Consider the following 14,877-nt stretch of genomic DNA (forward strand, 5'->3'; position numbering starts at 1 on the left):
AAGAAAGGGCTCCAGTCTCACTTCCAAAGATGCCAGAGAATCCCAAGCTGGGACCCCTCCCCATTTCGAGTCTGCTTGCTGAGAATTACCAGCTCTGCTGCAGGGCCAGCTGGCCAGCCTGCACAGATACTGGGGTCGGAGAGGGTAGCTGGAGACTTCCACTGGCTTTTTGTCTCCCTTCAAGGCTTTGTGAAGTCTAAACTCTGTTCACACCTCTCTCTCTGCCAGTGTGCCCTACACAGTAGGGGGAGAGTTTTCAAGCTGCAGTGCACAGAGGGAGGGGGACTTTGCCTAAGGTCAGACAGCCAGTCAGTGCCACAGCCTGCAGCCCTCCCCATAGAACCTGTCCATGAGATTTGGATGTGGTCATTTCCTCACCCTTTGCCTCATGCTCCACACCTGTAAAATGGGAACAATGATCCTTCCCTTTCTGTTTATACCCTGATCTCTTTCGGGGCAGAAGTTTTGTATCCTGGCATGTCTGTGCAGGACCTGGCACAAAGGGGTCCCTGTCTCAGTCCCATAGCCCAGGAGGGGTGGCGCAGGCCAACTGTGGGTGCACCTCAGGAAAGGGAGATGGCAGGAAGCCAGACCCAAAGAAGGGGAGTGGGATTCATGCTGGGGCTCCGTGGGGTTGCATTTTGGGTGAGGGATAGAAGGTGAGGCCACAGGCTGGGACAGGTTTACGGGCTGAGCGGAGCTGGGTGCACCAGGGAGACAATCAGGAGTTGGAGTGGGCCTGGGAGGGCGATTCTGAGAAGTTGGCAGGCAGCTGGGAGATGGCTGTACGTCTGGGATTGAGGGGAGTCAGGGCAGAGGTGGAAATGTACCCAAAAAGTTACTTGAGCAAAAGTGCAGCTGCTTTCACTTCTGTATACTTGAGTACCATAAAGATGTGATGTGTTTGTGTGTGCACATGTGTACTTTTACTCAAGTAGTTTTCTAGAGGGACATCACTGGCTGTACTTAAGTACACCCCCCAAGCAGCTGCACTTTTACTCAAGTAGCTTTTTGGGGGTACCTCTCTCTGGTCCGGAGGCACCAGGAAGGTGATCAGAAGCTGAGGATGGGTCCTGGGTGGGTTGAGAGAAGTTGCTGGGGGCAGACAGGGGTTGTATCTGTGGCTGAGGGGAGCTGGGGCCATTGGGGGAGCAATCAGGCGTTGAGGACAGGCCTGAGGGGGTTTCAGAGGTGTTAGACATCACGGGGGGGTAATCGAGAGATAACCATAGAACTGGGGCATTGTAGCGCATGGTAGAGGGAGTGCTGGAGGTGGGTCTGTAAGACCTCAGCACTCTAAGAGTTAAGTATCCTTGCTTGGGAAAGAGGGTGCATCTCTTTACCCCCAGTGTCCTGCTTGCTCCCTCAGACTCTAAGGAGCTTGGCCGGGGAAGCTAGTTTCCAGGGTGCTAAGATGGCGAAGGAGAACTCTGGCTTTTCCACCATCCCCGAGACACCGGTGAGTGAGGTGAAGCCCCCGCTCTGCTCCCTCCCGCCCAAGGCCTCAGCACGGCTGGGGGGCAACGAGCGCGAGAAGGCCGAGAAGAAGAAGAGGCGCCAGCGGTACGTGGAGAAGGACGGCAAGTGCAACGTGCAGCACGGGAACGTGCGGGAGACCTACCGCTACCTCACGGACATCTTCACCACCCTGGTGGATCTCAAGTGGCGCTTCAGCCTGCTAGTCTTCATCCTGGCCTATGCCATCACCTGGCTTTTCTTCGGCCTCATTTGGTGGTTCATTGCCTATTGCCGTGGTGACCTGGACCACCTGGAGGACCACACTTGGACGCCCTGTGTCAACAACCTCAATGGCTTTGTCTCGGCCTTCCTCTTCTCCATTGAGACCGAGACCACCATCGGCTACGGTCACCGGGTCATTACAGACAAGTGTCCCGAGGGCATCATCCTGCTGCTGCTGCAGGCCATCCTCGGCTCGATGGTCAATGCCTTCATGGTGGGCTGCATGTTCGTCAAGATCTCCCAGCCCAACAAGCGGGCCGAGACCCTTGTCTTCTCCTCCCACGCCGTGGTCTCGCTGCGGGACGACCGCTTGTGCCTCATGTTCCGGGTTGGGGACCTGCGCAGCTCCCACATCGTGGAGGCCTCCATCCGGGCCAAGCTGATCAAGTCCAAGCAGACCCAGGAGGGGGAGTTTATCCCCCTCAACCAGACGGACATCAATGTGGGCTTCGAGACGGGTGATGACCGCCTCTTCCTGGTCTCGCCCCTCATCATCAGCCACGAGATCAATGAGCACAGCCCCTTCTGGGAGGTCTCCAAGGAGCAGCTGGAGAAGGATGAGTTTGAGATTGTCGTCATTTTGGAAGGGATGGTGGAGGCCACAGGTAAGGTGCACCTGAGCTCCTCCATGACCACACTGGACCGGGATGAGCTTTGGGCCTAGCCTAGGCTAAGGCTGGTTTACCTTGAGCGTGCCCCAGTCTTGCACTGGATCTAGTCCATATTTGGGCTTCATCTGGGGAGTCCCACTAGTTCTTGTTCAGTGTAGGGACCAAGTTTAGACTGAGTCCCTTCCATTTTCACACTAGCTCCATTCCAGGTGTTGGGCCAGTCCCAGGCAGACATTTTCCCAGCCCAGTTTAGGGACAGGGTTCCAAGTGAGTTGCTCATCTGGCCAGGTTGGTGCCAGTCCAGGGTTTGGGGAACATTTAGCCAAGATGTGATGATGTGGCTGCTCCATTCATATCCATGAGCAGCTGCACTGGGTCAGAACACATCTGATACGGGGCGGGGGGGGACACACTTTATTCCCCATAGGAAGCCAGCCCAAGACTTTTGCCCAGGCTGTGATCAGCCAGGATCCTACTTCAGGACTCCTCAGCTCACACCTTAGGTGCTCACTCTCCAGACACCTGCTCCTGTTTGTTCTGTATCTAGGTGGGCAGTGCTGCCTAACCTTGGTGAGTTAAGAAAGCTCACTTGCCATTCCACAGCTGGGAGCTTGCCAGCCTGTTACATTGCTCCCATGCTGCCTGCTTTCCTCTCCTGTGTGTAGCCCCCATGATCTGACTCCAACCCCAAGGAAGCTTGTCGTCTGATGCTCTGCCATCTCTGGCCAGCCTCTCTCCTGGTTTCCCCTGGAGCCTGTCTCCTGCTTCATTCTTGGTCACAGCACATGCACAGAGCAACAAAGCCACGTAAAAGGATAACAGCCTACTACTCCTGACAGCTAATGGAATTATTCCTTTAGCTGAAAAGGTAGAGATGCTGCAGTGCTAAAAGTGGGGACAAGACCAGTGGTTCAAAACCCTTTGACAAGCCCTGAAGGTAACAGTAAAATGCGAACACAAATCATGGGTTTGCAGCCCAGGAACTGGCTCAGGGCTATGCGATCTGAGTTTAATTCTGGTTCTACTGTTTGGTCGGTGTGGTTTGGATGTGGTCATTTCATCGCCCTTTGCCTCATGCTCCCCACCTGTAAAATGGGAATAATGATCCTTCCCTTTCTGTTTACACCCTGATCTCTTTCAGGGCAGACATTCCCTATCCTGCCATGTCTGTGCAGCACCTGGCACCCAGAGGCCCCAATCTCAGCCCCGGATTTTGGTTATAGGCTGCAGGCATTACTGTTATCCAAATACTACTATACAGTACTGGATGCATTTGAGTTCTCTGTTAGTTAATTAAAAATGAAAAAAGGGCAACGGGAAGAAATAGGAACCCTAAGAGAAGGTTATTAAATGAACAGTAATTCCTATTCCAGTCAATCAATAGGGAATGAATCACAATTACTCTGAAAAGGTTAAAAAAAAGTCTCCTTTATTCTAAAGCTTCGTGTCAAGCCCAGGCAATAAAGCATTGTACAATTAATATAACCTGGTGGCAGAAATGCACCATTTATTCCCTGTTAATGACACTGAGCCTTTGGGTAAATGAAATGTGGGTTGCTAGTGGCAGTGGGGCTTTCTGCTCTGGAGAGGGCATTTATGTGCTACAGTGCTTTGTTGTTACACAACAGCTCCTACTGACAGCTGCTGGATGTAATTCAACAGGGTGTGCTCTGTAGTGAAGAGGATTCCTGGTGTGGCGATGCCTGCACGTTTAAGGCACTGGATGGGGACTCAGGAGTTCTGGATTCGGTGTCTGGGGCTGCCCTGGGTGACCCATAAAGATGCGTGGGTTGTAGTTTTCAATGGCAACTAACAGCTTTGAGTGTCGAGCTCCAACAATCTGAAAACACAGCTCCCATCAGGAGTTCAGCCCCTCCCTCTCCAGATCCCGGGTCCCTTTCAACAATGTAAGCCCTTGAGCTTTCTGCACCTGTTTCCCCATCTGTTTCAATGCAATTATTATTTATTGTAGGGTCATGGAGAAGCCCCATTAAGATCATGGTGCCGTGGGTGCTGCACAGACGTATACTGTGAGGAAATCCCAGCACCAAAGTGTTCACAGTTTAGATTAGACACTCTGCCCTGTTGGTGAGGCTAGCCCCTGTCCCAGCCCTTCTACCAACATCACCCCCCACCACCTCCAGAGCTCAAGATCCAACGCTCACCACGGCCAGGGGAGCCGCAGCCAAACTATTCCAGGCTGCTGGCTGGCCTACCCTAACTGCCCTTACCCCAGAGCCACTGGCCAGTTCTGAGCACCAGCCTGATTCCTGAGCTAGCCTGAGCATCAGCCTGACTCCCGAGCCAGCCCAAGCCAGCCCTGGCTACCTTCCCTAACTTAGTGTGCCCTGGCCTATGCTATCCCCACGCTCATGTAGATAGGCAAATGATGGGAATTAAAACCCAAGGCACCAAGAGTGGAACTGACATGCCCAAGGTTACACATCAGGTCAGTGGCTGAGATAAGACTAAAGCCCAGGTCTGCTGAATGCCAGATCAATGCTCTCACCGCCAGACCACACTCCCCTTTAAAACTGGCTAGTAAAACTACCCCCCGTAGGGGTGATGTGTGAGGCTAAATTCACTCAGGTGTGTGAGACATTCCGAGTCTGCCACAATGGGGCTGCTAGATAATCAGCAGCAGAAGTCTAAGCAAGCCAGAGGAACAGCAACTCCTGGGCACTCCTGTGTGTGAAGCTCAGTGCCATGGAGTTCTGCGAGAGAGGCAGAGCGAGCCCAGGTTTTAGTTTAGCTGCCTGTTGGCACAACCTAGTATCCGGAGCAAGTATTAGAGCAGCAGCACCGTGTGCCCAGCCATCTGCCCGCCCATCACGAGGGCTTCACCGAACACAGTTTGAGAGCCGGTGGGTTGAGCATTTTGTCTGTTCCTAGCACTTTTCAGACACCCATTAACTCTCACAGAACTGATAAGAAGTAGGTGATGTATTGTGATTTGTGCTGCTCTGGCACAGACATCCCAAATGAACTCAGGGCCTCATAGTGCTGGGCATTGCACAGACCCCGACCGGAGTGAGATCCAAGCCCTCCCAGCCCTGAGCCAGGCACTTCACAGACCCTGACTGAGATCAGGGCCTTATTGTGGAAGGGGCTTCACAGAGACATAATGAGATACAATCAGTGCTTAACTAGTGCCAAGGCCAGGACTGAGCCCAGCACCTCTGGGCCTGGCAGTTCAGAGCCCTGGCACCTCTGGACTTGCTTCAGACATGAAAGTGAAAAAAAACTGCTTGAGCCCCGTCACTTCTTTCATTACAAATGAAGCACCGAATACAATCCCTGTCCAGAAATGCTCAGTCTGACTACACAAGGCAGACACAGTGAGGCAAGAATGTCACCAGGATACTGGTGTGGAAGCCGGGGCTGAGTGGTTTGCCTGAAGTGACACAGTGAGACCAGAATCCAGGTATTTAACCCTAGCGCAGCGCCCGGGTCCCATCCATCTGACTAGGGCTGAGAGCAGCCCAGATGGCAGGCGGTGTGGCGTGGGCACCGCCAGCACTAAGACTCCAGAGACCTGGGCTCTCTCCCTGCTTCTGTCACTGGCAGACTGGGGGATCTTGGACCGGTGGCATCCCCACCCTGCCTCAGTTAGCCGCCTGTGCACAGGAGAGAATAAGCCTGCCCTGCTCCAAGAGCGCCTGAAGAATAGAGCTAGAGCCGTGAACGAGGTCTCATTATGTGGTATCAAATCCCAGGCTTCCGCTGGACATTTCCCACTGTCTCATCCGCTCAGAGCGAGAGGAAGTGACGGCTCAGCTGAAGCCCAGCCCGCCGGCCATGTGTGGCAACGCAGAGGGGATTAAGGACAGGAGCCCGCCTCGAGGGAAGTTGCTGCAAATTCTCCCCAGAACCTCATCTTCCCAGGGCTCCTGGCCTCCCTGTTCCTTCTCCCTCCCTCGCCCCTTGCTCCCGGGCATGGGAACAGCAGCTTTTATTTTTAAACACTTTCCTCTCCCTGCCACGCGGAATTATGTAACTCTCCCTTGAAGTGGCCACGTTAGTCGCCATGGCAACCCAGGGCCATGCCACCAGCAGAGACTTCTGCCTATGGAATTATGTAACCCTCCCTTGAAGTGGCCACGTTAGTCGCCACGGCAACCCAGGGCCACCCCACCGGCAGAGAATTCCACCCCCTCAGCTGGCTCTGAGCGCGTGGAGCAGCAGGTCAATAACAAATGCATCCCTAGGGGGAGAGCTCTGGGCCTCCCTCTGAGCAGGACTGACTTGGGGAGCAGCCCCTGACACCTCCAGCCCTGTGCTCCTTCTGGCGTGGCTACGGCTGCAGCAGACCTCTCACGGTGGGAGGCTGTGAGAGATGCAGCGTGGGCTTATGGGCAGCCACGGTCTGCTGCTGGAACTGGCAGTGGCAGGGACTGGAGTGCTAGTCCTTTAAATCACTGCTGAAGTGCCCTCCCCATGGATGGCTCTGAGGGCAGCCTGAGGGTGGAGAGGCTTGGCACAGGGGACTCCAAAGAACACCCCCCTGACCCCCAGCCCGAGGCCCTGCCCCTTCCAGGAGTGTGGAGCCACCCCCTCCCCACCTTGCCCAGGAGCCAAGCAAGGCTTGGACGCTACAGTGACCTTACACCATCATATCATCATTTCTCCACCATTGTCCCTGAAGTTTCTGCTCACTACCCCTGCAGTTAGTGATGGGGAAACTGAGTCACAGAGCAGGGACGGGACTTGTCCAAGCTCACCTAGTACAGAGCCGGAAACGGAACCCAGATGTGCAGAATCCCAGCTCTCTGTTCTGTCCTCTGCTCTACGCTGGCCCCGCGCTCCCTAGCTCACTAACAAGCAGGCACAACAGACCTGGGGCTGTCTTTAGGACGCACTCGGATGGAAGCCAGCGGGACAAGAGGCGCTGCGTACGCCCGGGCAATGCTCATGACAGTGGCAAAGCGTCATTCTGCAGGCCTTACACAGCTGCTCCGCCCGCCCAAGTAAGGGTGTTATTTACTATGGGGCAAAGGGGCCATTGATCCCTCCCCGCTCCAACTGGGCTCGCTCCCCGACTTCTCATTGCTCTCTGTACTCCGCGCTCTCTTCAGCTCCCCACCGCAGCTTCGTGAGATGCTCTCAAATCACACAACGGCCCACATGCTGATGCAACACCGCCCCATCCCTGATGTTTGCCTCAAATGATGCCACTGCCTCAGAGGGGGTTGCACGGCGGGAGAAGTGACATTTGTATATGTACAGGGCTTCAATTTCACACACAGGTGCCTGACTTGCCGGTTATTGTTGCTATTGGGTCTCCAGTGAAGGCGGAGACCAGCCAGACCCATGGCGGCTGAACCCTCCCTGCATGGGTGCGTGGCACATTTCCACCCGTAGGTGGCACTGATACTTCACTGGTGCTCCACGGCGCGCTAAAATAACCCTCCTCTTGTGCCCTACAACCAGCATAAGGGGGCCAGGGGATTGCTCCTGTGACTGGCACTGGCAGGGCCCCAGCAGGGTGGGCACGAAGCCCAGAAACCATGGCCACCTGCTGCCCTGTGGACCAAGCGCGTTACTGATTCTCTGGCCCTAATTTTAGAAGCTGATCCTCTGTTCTTACCACATACCCCGTCCTCCCGCCTGTGTCAGGACACTGGCACAGTGGGAATTTCACCTCCGTACACCCTGTCTGCACCCCATGAAGCTCATTCATGGATCCTGATGGAGCCGGCGCTCTGTCCTCGAAGGAGGCAGGCCGGGCGCCTGCTCGGAGGGATTTCAGCATTAGTTAGGATCTGTGCATCTTTTATCCAAGCTGAGGCTGAATGCTTCAATTGATCGCAATAATACAAGGCTAATCCCTCTGGATGGCTGGAGTGAATGCGAGCATAAGAGGAATGGCGGCACCAGGCCATGCTCACTGGCTGGCTACGTGATTTGCCCAGTGCAACAAACCTTCAGCTTCAAATAGCTCCCCCCCCTTTCTCCTTTTTCCACTCTCACCCTCTCATTTACTGTCTCTTCTCCAGCTCCTTTTTCACTCCTTTCGATCACTTTCCCTTTCTCTCTTCCATTGTGCTTTCAGTCTCTTTCTGGATTACCCTCTCATTGTCCCTCTTTGCCGAGGAGAGCTCTTTCCAGCCTGCCAACTCTGATACCCGCCACGCCAGAAGGCTGTTGCTATCATGGAGAGGGCTCTGCCCGGAGAATGAGTGAAGGAAGTGGAGGTCATAGACTCCAGGGGCTCAATCTATTTCTTTTAATGTAAAGAAGGGTAGGGGGTGGCTTGATCACTGTCTGTAGCAGAGCTCATCAAGCTTTACCACTTCATGGCACACTTCATCATCATCATCATCGTTATCATCAGTAACCATGGGCTCAGTGCCTGTTGGTGTCTGATGCCTCCCTCACTATTTCTTTCCATCTCTCCCTATCCAGTGCGGAGTGGCTTAGTTTCTGTAGACTAGCTCCACACCAATCTCCTACATCACCTATCCATTCTCTGCAGGGTCTGCCTCTCCCACTGGAACCATCCGTTATGCCCAATACCAGGGTCTTGATTTTTCGTTCGTCATTCATTCTGTGAATGTCCAAATTGTTGTAGCTTCTGTTTTATAACCTTCTGCAGCAGGTTCTCTTTTGGCTGCATCTTCCCATATCATTCCTGATTGGTGACCTTCTGCACCCGTCCTAGTCTCAGAATCTTTCTGTAACAATTCCTTTCGAACGCCAATATTCTTCTTTTCAAATCTTTCATTATCACCCATGTCTCACATCCGTACAACATGCTGCCCATGCACACTTTTGCACTTGTTATAATTTCACAGCACCCCCAATATATATATCCTGCTCTAACTCAATGCCAGTGACTCACCAGAGCCACTGCCCCCCTGGATCTGCCACCACTGCCCACACTCGCTTCCCCCACCAAGTGGCGGGGTGTGTGAACTGAGCGGTGTAGGGCATTCCCAGCACACAACTCTGAGGCATACTGAGAGCTGCTTTGTGGCACACCAGTTGCAGAGCACTGGTCTATAGTAGGCATCCTTCAGGCTGCATAGACTATGGATTGCACCCTTTATAGTTTCAATTGAGGACTTCATTTACAGTGTCTACTGTGACTATGAAGACCCACACGAGAGTGACAGTCCTTGCTGCATCTCTTGCAGATGTGGTGGGTGTCTGGCAAGTCCTTAGTGTGCTTTCTGTGCGCTCGCTTCTCCTCTGCTAGCTGTCTGATCCTCATCTCGCCCTTCTGAAGGCCCTTGTGTAACCCCTGCCTCCATCTGCTGCGGTCGTCTGCTAGTTCTTCCCAGTTGTCCAGCTCAATGTCTATCTCTCTGAGGTCTCTGTTGCAGACATCTTTGTAGCGCAACTGGGGGCGTCCGGGAGGTCTTTTGCCAGAGGCTAGCTCACCATACAGGATGTCTTTTGGAATCCTTCCATCATTCATCCTGAATTGTCTATAGTGTCTACAGAAGGAGGGAACTTTTAATAATGCTCTGTTCAATCCAGCAGACAACGGTGTAACACAATGCAATGGCTGGAAGTTGGAGCTAGATAAATTCAGACAGGAAATAAGGTGCACATTTCTAGCAGCGAGGGGAATTAGACCTTGGAACAAAGTACCAAGGGATTCTCCATCATGGCAATTTAAAAATCAAGACTGGATATTTTTGTAATAGAGTCACTCTAGTTCCACCAGTAACTCAGGGACGTTCTGCAGGTAGTCAAACCAGTCGCTTCTGGGCTTAGCATCTATGATTCTATAAACCTTTTCTCTCTTCCCATAAGTTTTAGTAAAAACCCAAACCCAGTCCCCAGGTTTGTTTTTGTTTGTTTTGGGGCAGGGTGGGAGGTGGGATAGGAGGGGTTGTCTACACAGAAAAGCATTACTGTTCATATCTCTATCACTGTATCAGCACTATTGAAAATCACCCGTTAGTATTTTCCCTGGAGGCAAGTCCCATACAGGAGAGGTTATAGCTCAAGTAAATTGATTGTCAATTAACTCTAGATATTTAACACATTTGCACAGGCTGGTCTGGACTCTTTCCAAGGACACAGGTGTTTGTGGGTGTTGAGCTAAAATTCACCAGAGCCTGGTAGTTTGGCTTCTGTTCTACTTCTTAGTCTACCTATGTCATCATAGTGTTTTGGGGTTGGACTGTTAGAAGTACTTAGGTGCCTAAAGAGGCAGCTAGATCCAAATCCATCAAGAGTGGGCACATTATATTGCTAAAAAGGTGCGTAGCTTGGTGTAGCACTTCACACACAGGCAGCTGAACATTATGCCAGAATAATAATTAACAACTAGCTCTTATATAGCACTACCTATGTTTAGTTCAGAAAGCACCTTTACACTAATTTAAGGCCAGGCCTGCACTCCAGACCTCTTCCAGAACAGGGGATCCCTGACCAGAAAAGCTGTGCCAGTAGAAGTCATTAGCATGGCTGCAGCTAAACCAGCAAAACTAAACTTTTATTGCTGTACCTTGCCCTCAGCAGTACAGATGACTGCACACTAGAAGTGCTTTGCCTATGTAGTCCCTGGTGTTCCTATACCAGAACAGCATAGCTACAGCTTAACTGTATTGTACCAACAGAACTACATGGATTAAAAAAGTCACACAGCCCCGAACCAAGATTTATCGTAGAATCCTAGGGCTGGAAGAGACCTCAGGAGGTCATCCAGTCCAGCCCCCTACCCAAAGCAGGATAAGCCCTAACTAAATCATCCCAGCCAGGGCTTTGTCAAGCCAGGACTTAGAAACCTCTAGGGACAGAGATTCCACCACCTCCCTAGACAATGCATCGCATTGCTTCACCACCTCCTGGTGACATAGTTTTTTCTAATATACAACCTACACCTCCTGCTCTGTAACTTGAGACCATTCCTCCTAGTTCTGCCATCCATCACTACCCTGAACAGCTTCTTTCCATCCTATTTAGAGCCCCCCTTCAGGAAATTGAAAGCTGCTCTCAAATCCCCCCTCACTCATTTCTTCTGCAAACTAAATAAGCTCAAATCCCTCAGCCTCTCCTCATAGGTCACATGCTCCACCCCCCTAATCATTTAACATCTTGCAACCCACAGGTAACACAGCCCCCAGGGTGCATTTCCCTGGTTTCATGAGTCCAGTTGATTCCACCTGTGTGGGCTGTTAATGTGAAGGAAATGAGTCATTGCAATGAGATGATGATGGGATTGATACACCCAGGGGCCAAACAAGGCAGCACCAGGCATTACAACATACCACCTCGACAGTCCAGGAGCCTCCTCAGTGTTTCTAAGTGCAGCTGGTCTCCACCAGCCTCGTCAGAAAACCCCGTAGGGTAAAAGGGGCAATACACTCCTCATGAGAAGCAGTCAAGGGATCGCCTGCACTCCCCACAGATGGGGAGACAGAGGATGAGCTGGGGTCCCCTCAAGCTGGGAGACAGTCAGGGGATCCCCGTACTCCCTTCAGGCACAGGAGACAGAGGATCCCCCTGCACTCCCCTCAGGCAAAGCACTCCTGCTCACAGCTCCTCTGCTTTATGAGCCTTACACCCCCCGAAGTTTGCCCAGGCAGCAGGCTGAGCACCCCAGAGAGGGAAGCATGCTGCTATCTTTCCCATCTCTCATCCACCCAGCAAGAAGCCTGGCTCCCTTTCTCCACAGACCCAAGAGCCCTGGGTTCCAGAGTACTGCTGGCTCATTTCCCTTGCCAGGGCAGCAGTCAAGCTAGGGCTTAACCCTCCGGGCTGAGGCAGTCAGAATGTGACCAGCCCAGCTATCACTATTTATCATCTGATAACATGGGGAGGCCTCAGCTGAGATCCAGACCCCCTTTTGCCAGGTACTGCACAGATACATAGCAAGAGACAGTCCCTGCCTCTGCTGGGATCAGGCCCCGTTGGGCTGGGTGCTGCACAGATGGTGAGAGACAGGGCCTACCCCAGCTGAGATCAGAGCCCCTTCTGCCAGGGGCTGTGCAGCCTGAGAAATGATGCCTGATCTGAGGAACGTAGGGCTAGAGTTATAAAGCTATGGAGGTACCCAGCTGCATCTCTAATCACTTAAATGCCTCTGGAAATCTGGTTCCCAGGCTGTCTCCACCGCTGTGATAAACCTGCAGCTGGCTCCTGCCACTGACTCTGGCTCAGTCTAGGAGGGTGTTTCATTGAAGTATAGATGTTCCCAGTGTTCCTGAGTCATGTCCAATAGGAATTCAAAGATTGCCACACTTGTGGTTGTCGTCCTTCCGTATTCACCACGGTTGCCTTCTGCTCTAAATAAGTGCCCCCTTCACCCCCAGAGCCGGCACTTCCAACCCCCCCCCACACCATTCTAACTCAAAGCCGGAGCTGCCACCGGAGCTGCCACCGCTGCCACCACGTGCTTCTTCCATCAAGTGGCGGGGTGCGTGCGTGGAGCAGGCGGGCGGCACTCCCCATGTGTGGCTCTCAGGAGGAGCCGCATTTAAAGGCTCAAAGAGCCACATGTGGCTCGAGAGCCACAGGTTGGCCACCCCTGTGTTCGCAACAACAGTGTCCTATTTGCCACATGGTGAGTAGCAAACGTATTGGATGCTGCAGGTCTGTGCTGCAATGAGACCATCCTGCAACCTGAGTCGGCTGCAGTGGGCCAGTGGCAGGCGTCCAGTTGCAGTGTAGACGTGCCCTCAACAGTCCAAATGGGCACCAGGGCGGGGAAACTGAGGCAAAGTGACAGGCTGGGGAGAGGTAGAAACATTGGAGGGTGGGGATAGGGTCCAGAGTGACCTAGACAAATGGGAGGATTGGGCCAAGAGAAATTTGATGATGTTCAACAAAGGACCAGTGCAGAGTCCTTCACTTGGGACAGAAGAATCCCAAACACTGCTACAGGCTGGGGACCAACTGGCTGAGTAGCAGTTCTGCAGAAAAGGATCTAGGCATTACAGGGGATGAGAGGCTGGATATGAGTCAATGGTGAGCCCTTGTAGCTAAGAAGGCTAATGGCATATTGGGGTGGATTAGGAGGAGCATTTACAGCAGATCTAGGAAGGTTGTTGTTTCCCTTTATTGGGCTCTGATGAGTCACATCTGGACTATTGAGGCCAATTCTGCACACCCCCACCACCGCCTGTAGAGAAAGGATGTGGATGCATTGGAGAGGATCTAGTGAAGGGCAACCAAAATGATTAGGGGGCTGGAGCACAAGATCTAAGAAGAGTGGTTGAGGGGATTGGCCTCATTTAGTTTGCAGAACGGAAGAGTGAGGGGCGATTTGACAGCAGCCTTTAACTACCCAAAGGGGGATTCTGAAGAGGATGGAGAGAGGCTGCTCTCAGTATTGACAGATAACAGAACAAGGAGCAGTGGTCTCAAGTTACAGTGGGGGAGGTCTAGGTTGGATATTAGGAAAAACTATTTCACTAGGAGGGTGGTGCAGCACTGGAATGTGTTACCTAGAGAGGTGGTGGAGTCTCTGTCCCTAGAAGTTTTTAAGTCCTGCTTCACAAAGTCCTGGCTGGGATGATTTAGTTAGAGTTGGTCCTGCTTGAGGCAGGGGGCCGGACTCGATGACTGCCTGATGTCTCTTCCAACCCTAGGATTCTCTGATTCTATGTGCCTTGCCCAAAGCTGTTCAACAGCTCAGAGCTGGGAACAGAAGCCTGGTGTTCTGTAGTCAAGTGGTACCTCATTGCTTAATCAGTGTTGTGCTTGTTTTCCTAGGGATGACCTGCCAGGCCCGGAGCTCCTACCTGGTGGACGAGGTGCTTTGGGGCCATCGCTTCATGTCAGTGCTGAGCTTGGAGGATGGTTTCTATGAGGTGGACTACAACAGCTTCCACCAGACCTTTGAGGTACCCACGCCCAGCTGCAGTGCCAAGGAACTGGCCGAGGCCACGGCCCGCATGGACGCCCACCTGTATTGGTCCATCCCTAGCCGGCTGGACGAGAAGGTGGAGGAAGGGACAGAGAAAGAAGCATGGGACAAGGAGAGGAATGGCAGCTTGGCCAACCCAGAGAGTGAGTCCAAGGTGTAAGAGGATGGTGCCAAGATGGGAAGATGGAGCCAGCCAAGGACAAAGCCTTTGGTGTGGAATGGGAGACCGGGGGATGGTAGAGGCAGGAGAAGAAGACCACTCAGGAAGCAGCAGATGCCTGGGGAGGAAGGACGGAGGGAGATAGGAGAATGAGGAGGGAGACAAAGATGGTAGATGTAACCAGTGATTTGGGTCTACAAAGCAGGGTAAAATGATAGCGGTTGCAACTCTGCAGTGATGGTGGAGTTGTGTGCAAGGGACAACTATGCAGGTAATAAATCAGATATTTATCAACATATGTCTATTTTATAGCTGTCCAGCTCAATGGACGAGGCTTGCTCTGCGAAGGAACAGGGGGAGGGGTTTTCTAGCACTGACGTCGATGGGATAGCCACGTGGGAGGGTTTTTCAGGTTAGTCAATGGGCGGGATGGAAGGATGGAGCAAAGAATGAGCTGAATGAGTGAGCGGGACAGGCAGAAGCTGGGGGAGGGCATGTGCATGGGAAGCAGCTTTGGAAGGGTGGCTATGCAAGCAGAAGGG

The 14,877-nt window shown here is 52.7% G+C and overlaps 1 protein-coding gene across 1 annotated transcript; it reads left to right on the forward strand.

The window, feature by feature from the left end:
- Positions 1 to 1,414: 1,414 nt before the first annotated feature.
- KCNJ9 (potassium inwardly rectifying channel subfamily J member 9) lies at positions 1,415 to 14,546 on the forward strand. Its single transcript, XM_074980828.1, has 2 exons — positions 1,415 to 2,345; positions 14,022 to 14,546. Exons 1-2 carry the CDS (start codon positions 1,415 to 1,417, stop codon positions 14,333 to 14,335), a joined length of 1,245 nt encoding a protein of 414 aa, XP_074836929.1. The 3' UTR covers positions 14,336 to 14,546.
- Positions 14,547 to 14,877: the final 331 nt, after the last annotated feature.

The sequence above is a fragment of the Carettochelys insculpta genome, chromosome 30, assembly GCF_033958435.1.
Source record: "Carettochelys insculpta isolate YL-2023 chromosome 30, ASM3395843v1, whole genome shotgun sequence".
Classification (NCBI taxonomy): Eukaryota; Metazoa; Chordata; order Testudines; family Carettochelyidae; genus Carettochelys; species Carettochelys insculpta.

Excerpts from the sequence above, each read along its gene's own strand:
- KCNJ9 (XM_074980828.1), top strand. The coding sequence starts at position 1,415 with ATGGCGAAGGAGAACTCTGGCTTTTCCACCATCCCCGAGACACCGGTG. Across the intron at positions 2,346-14,021 it reads AGGGATGGTGGAGGCCACAG|GGATGACCTGCCAGGCCCGG; the intron begins GTAAGGTGCACC and ends TTGTTTTCCTAG.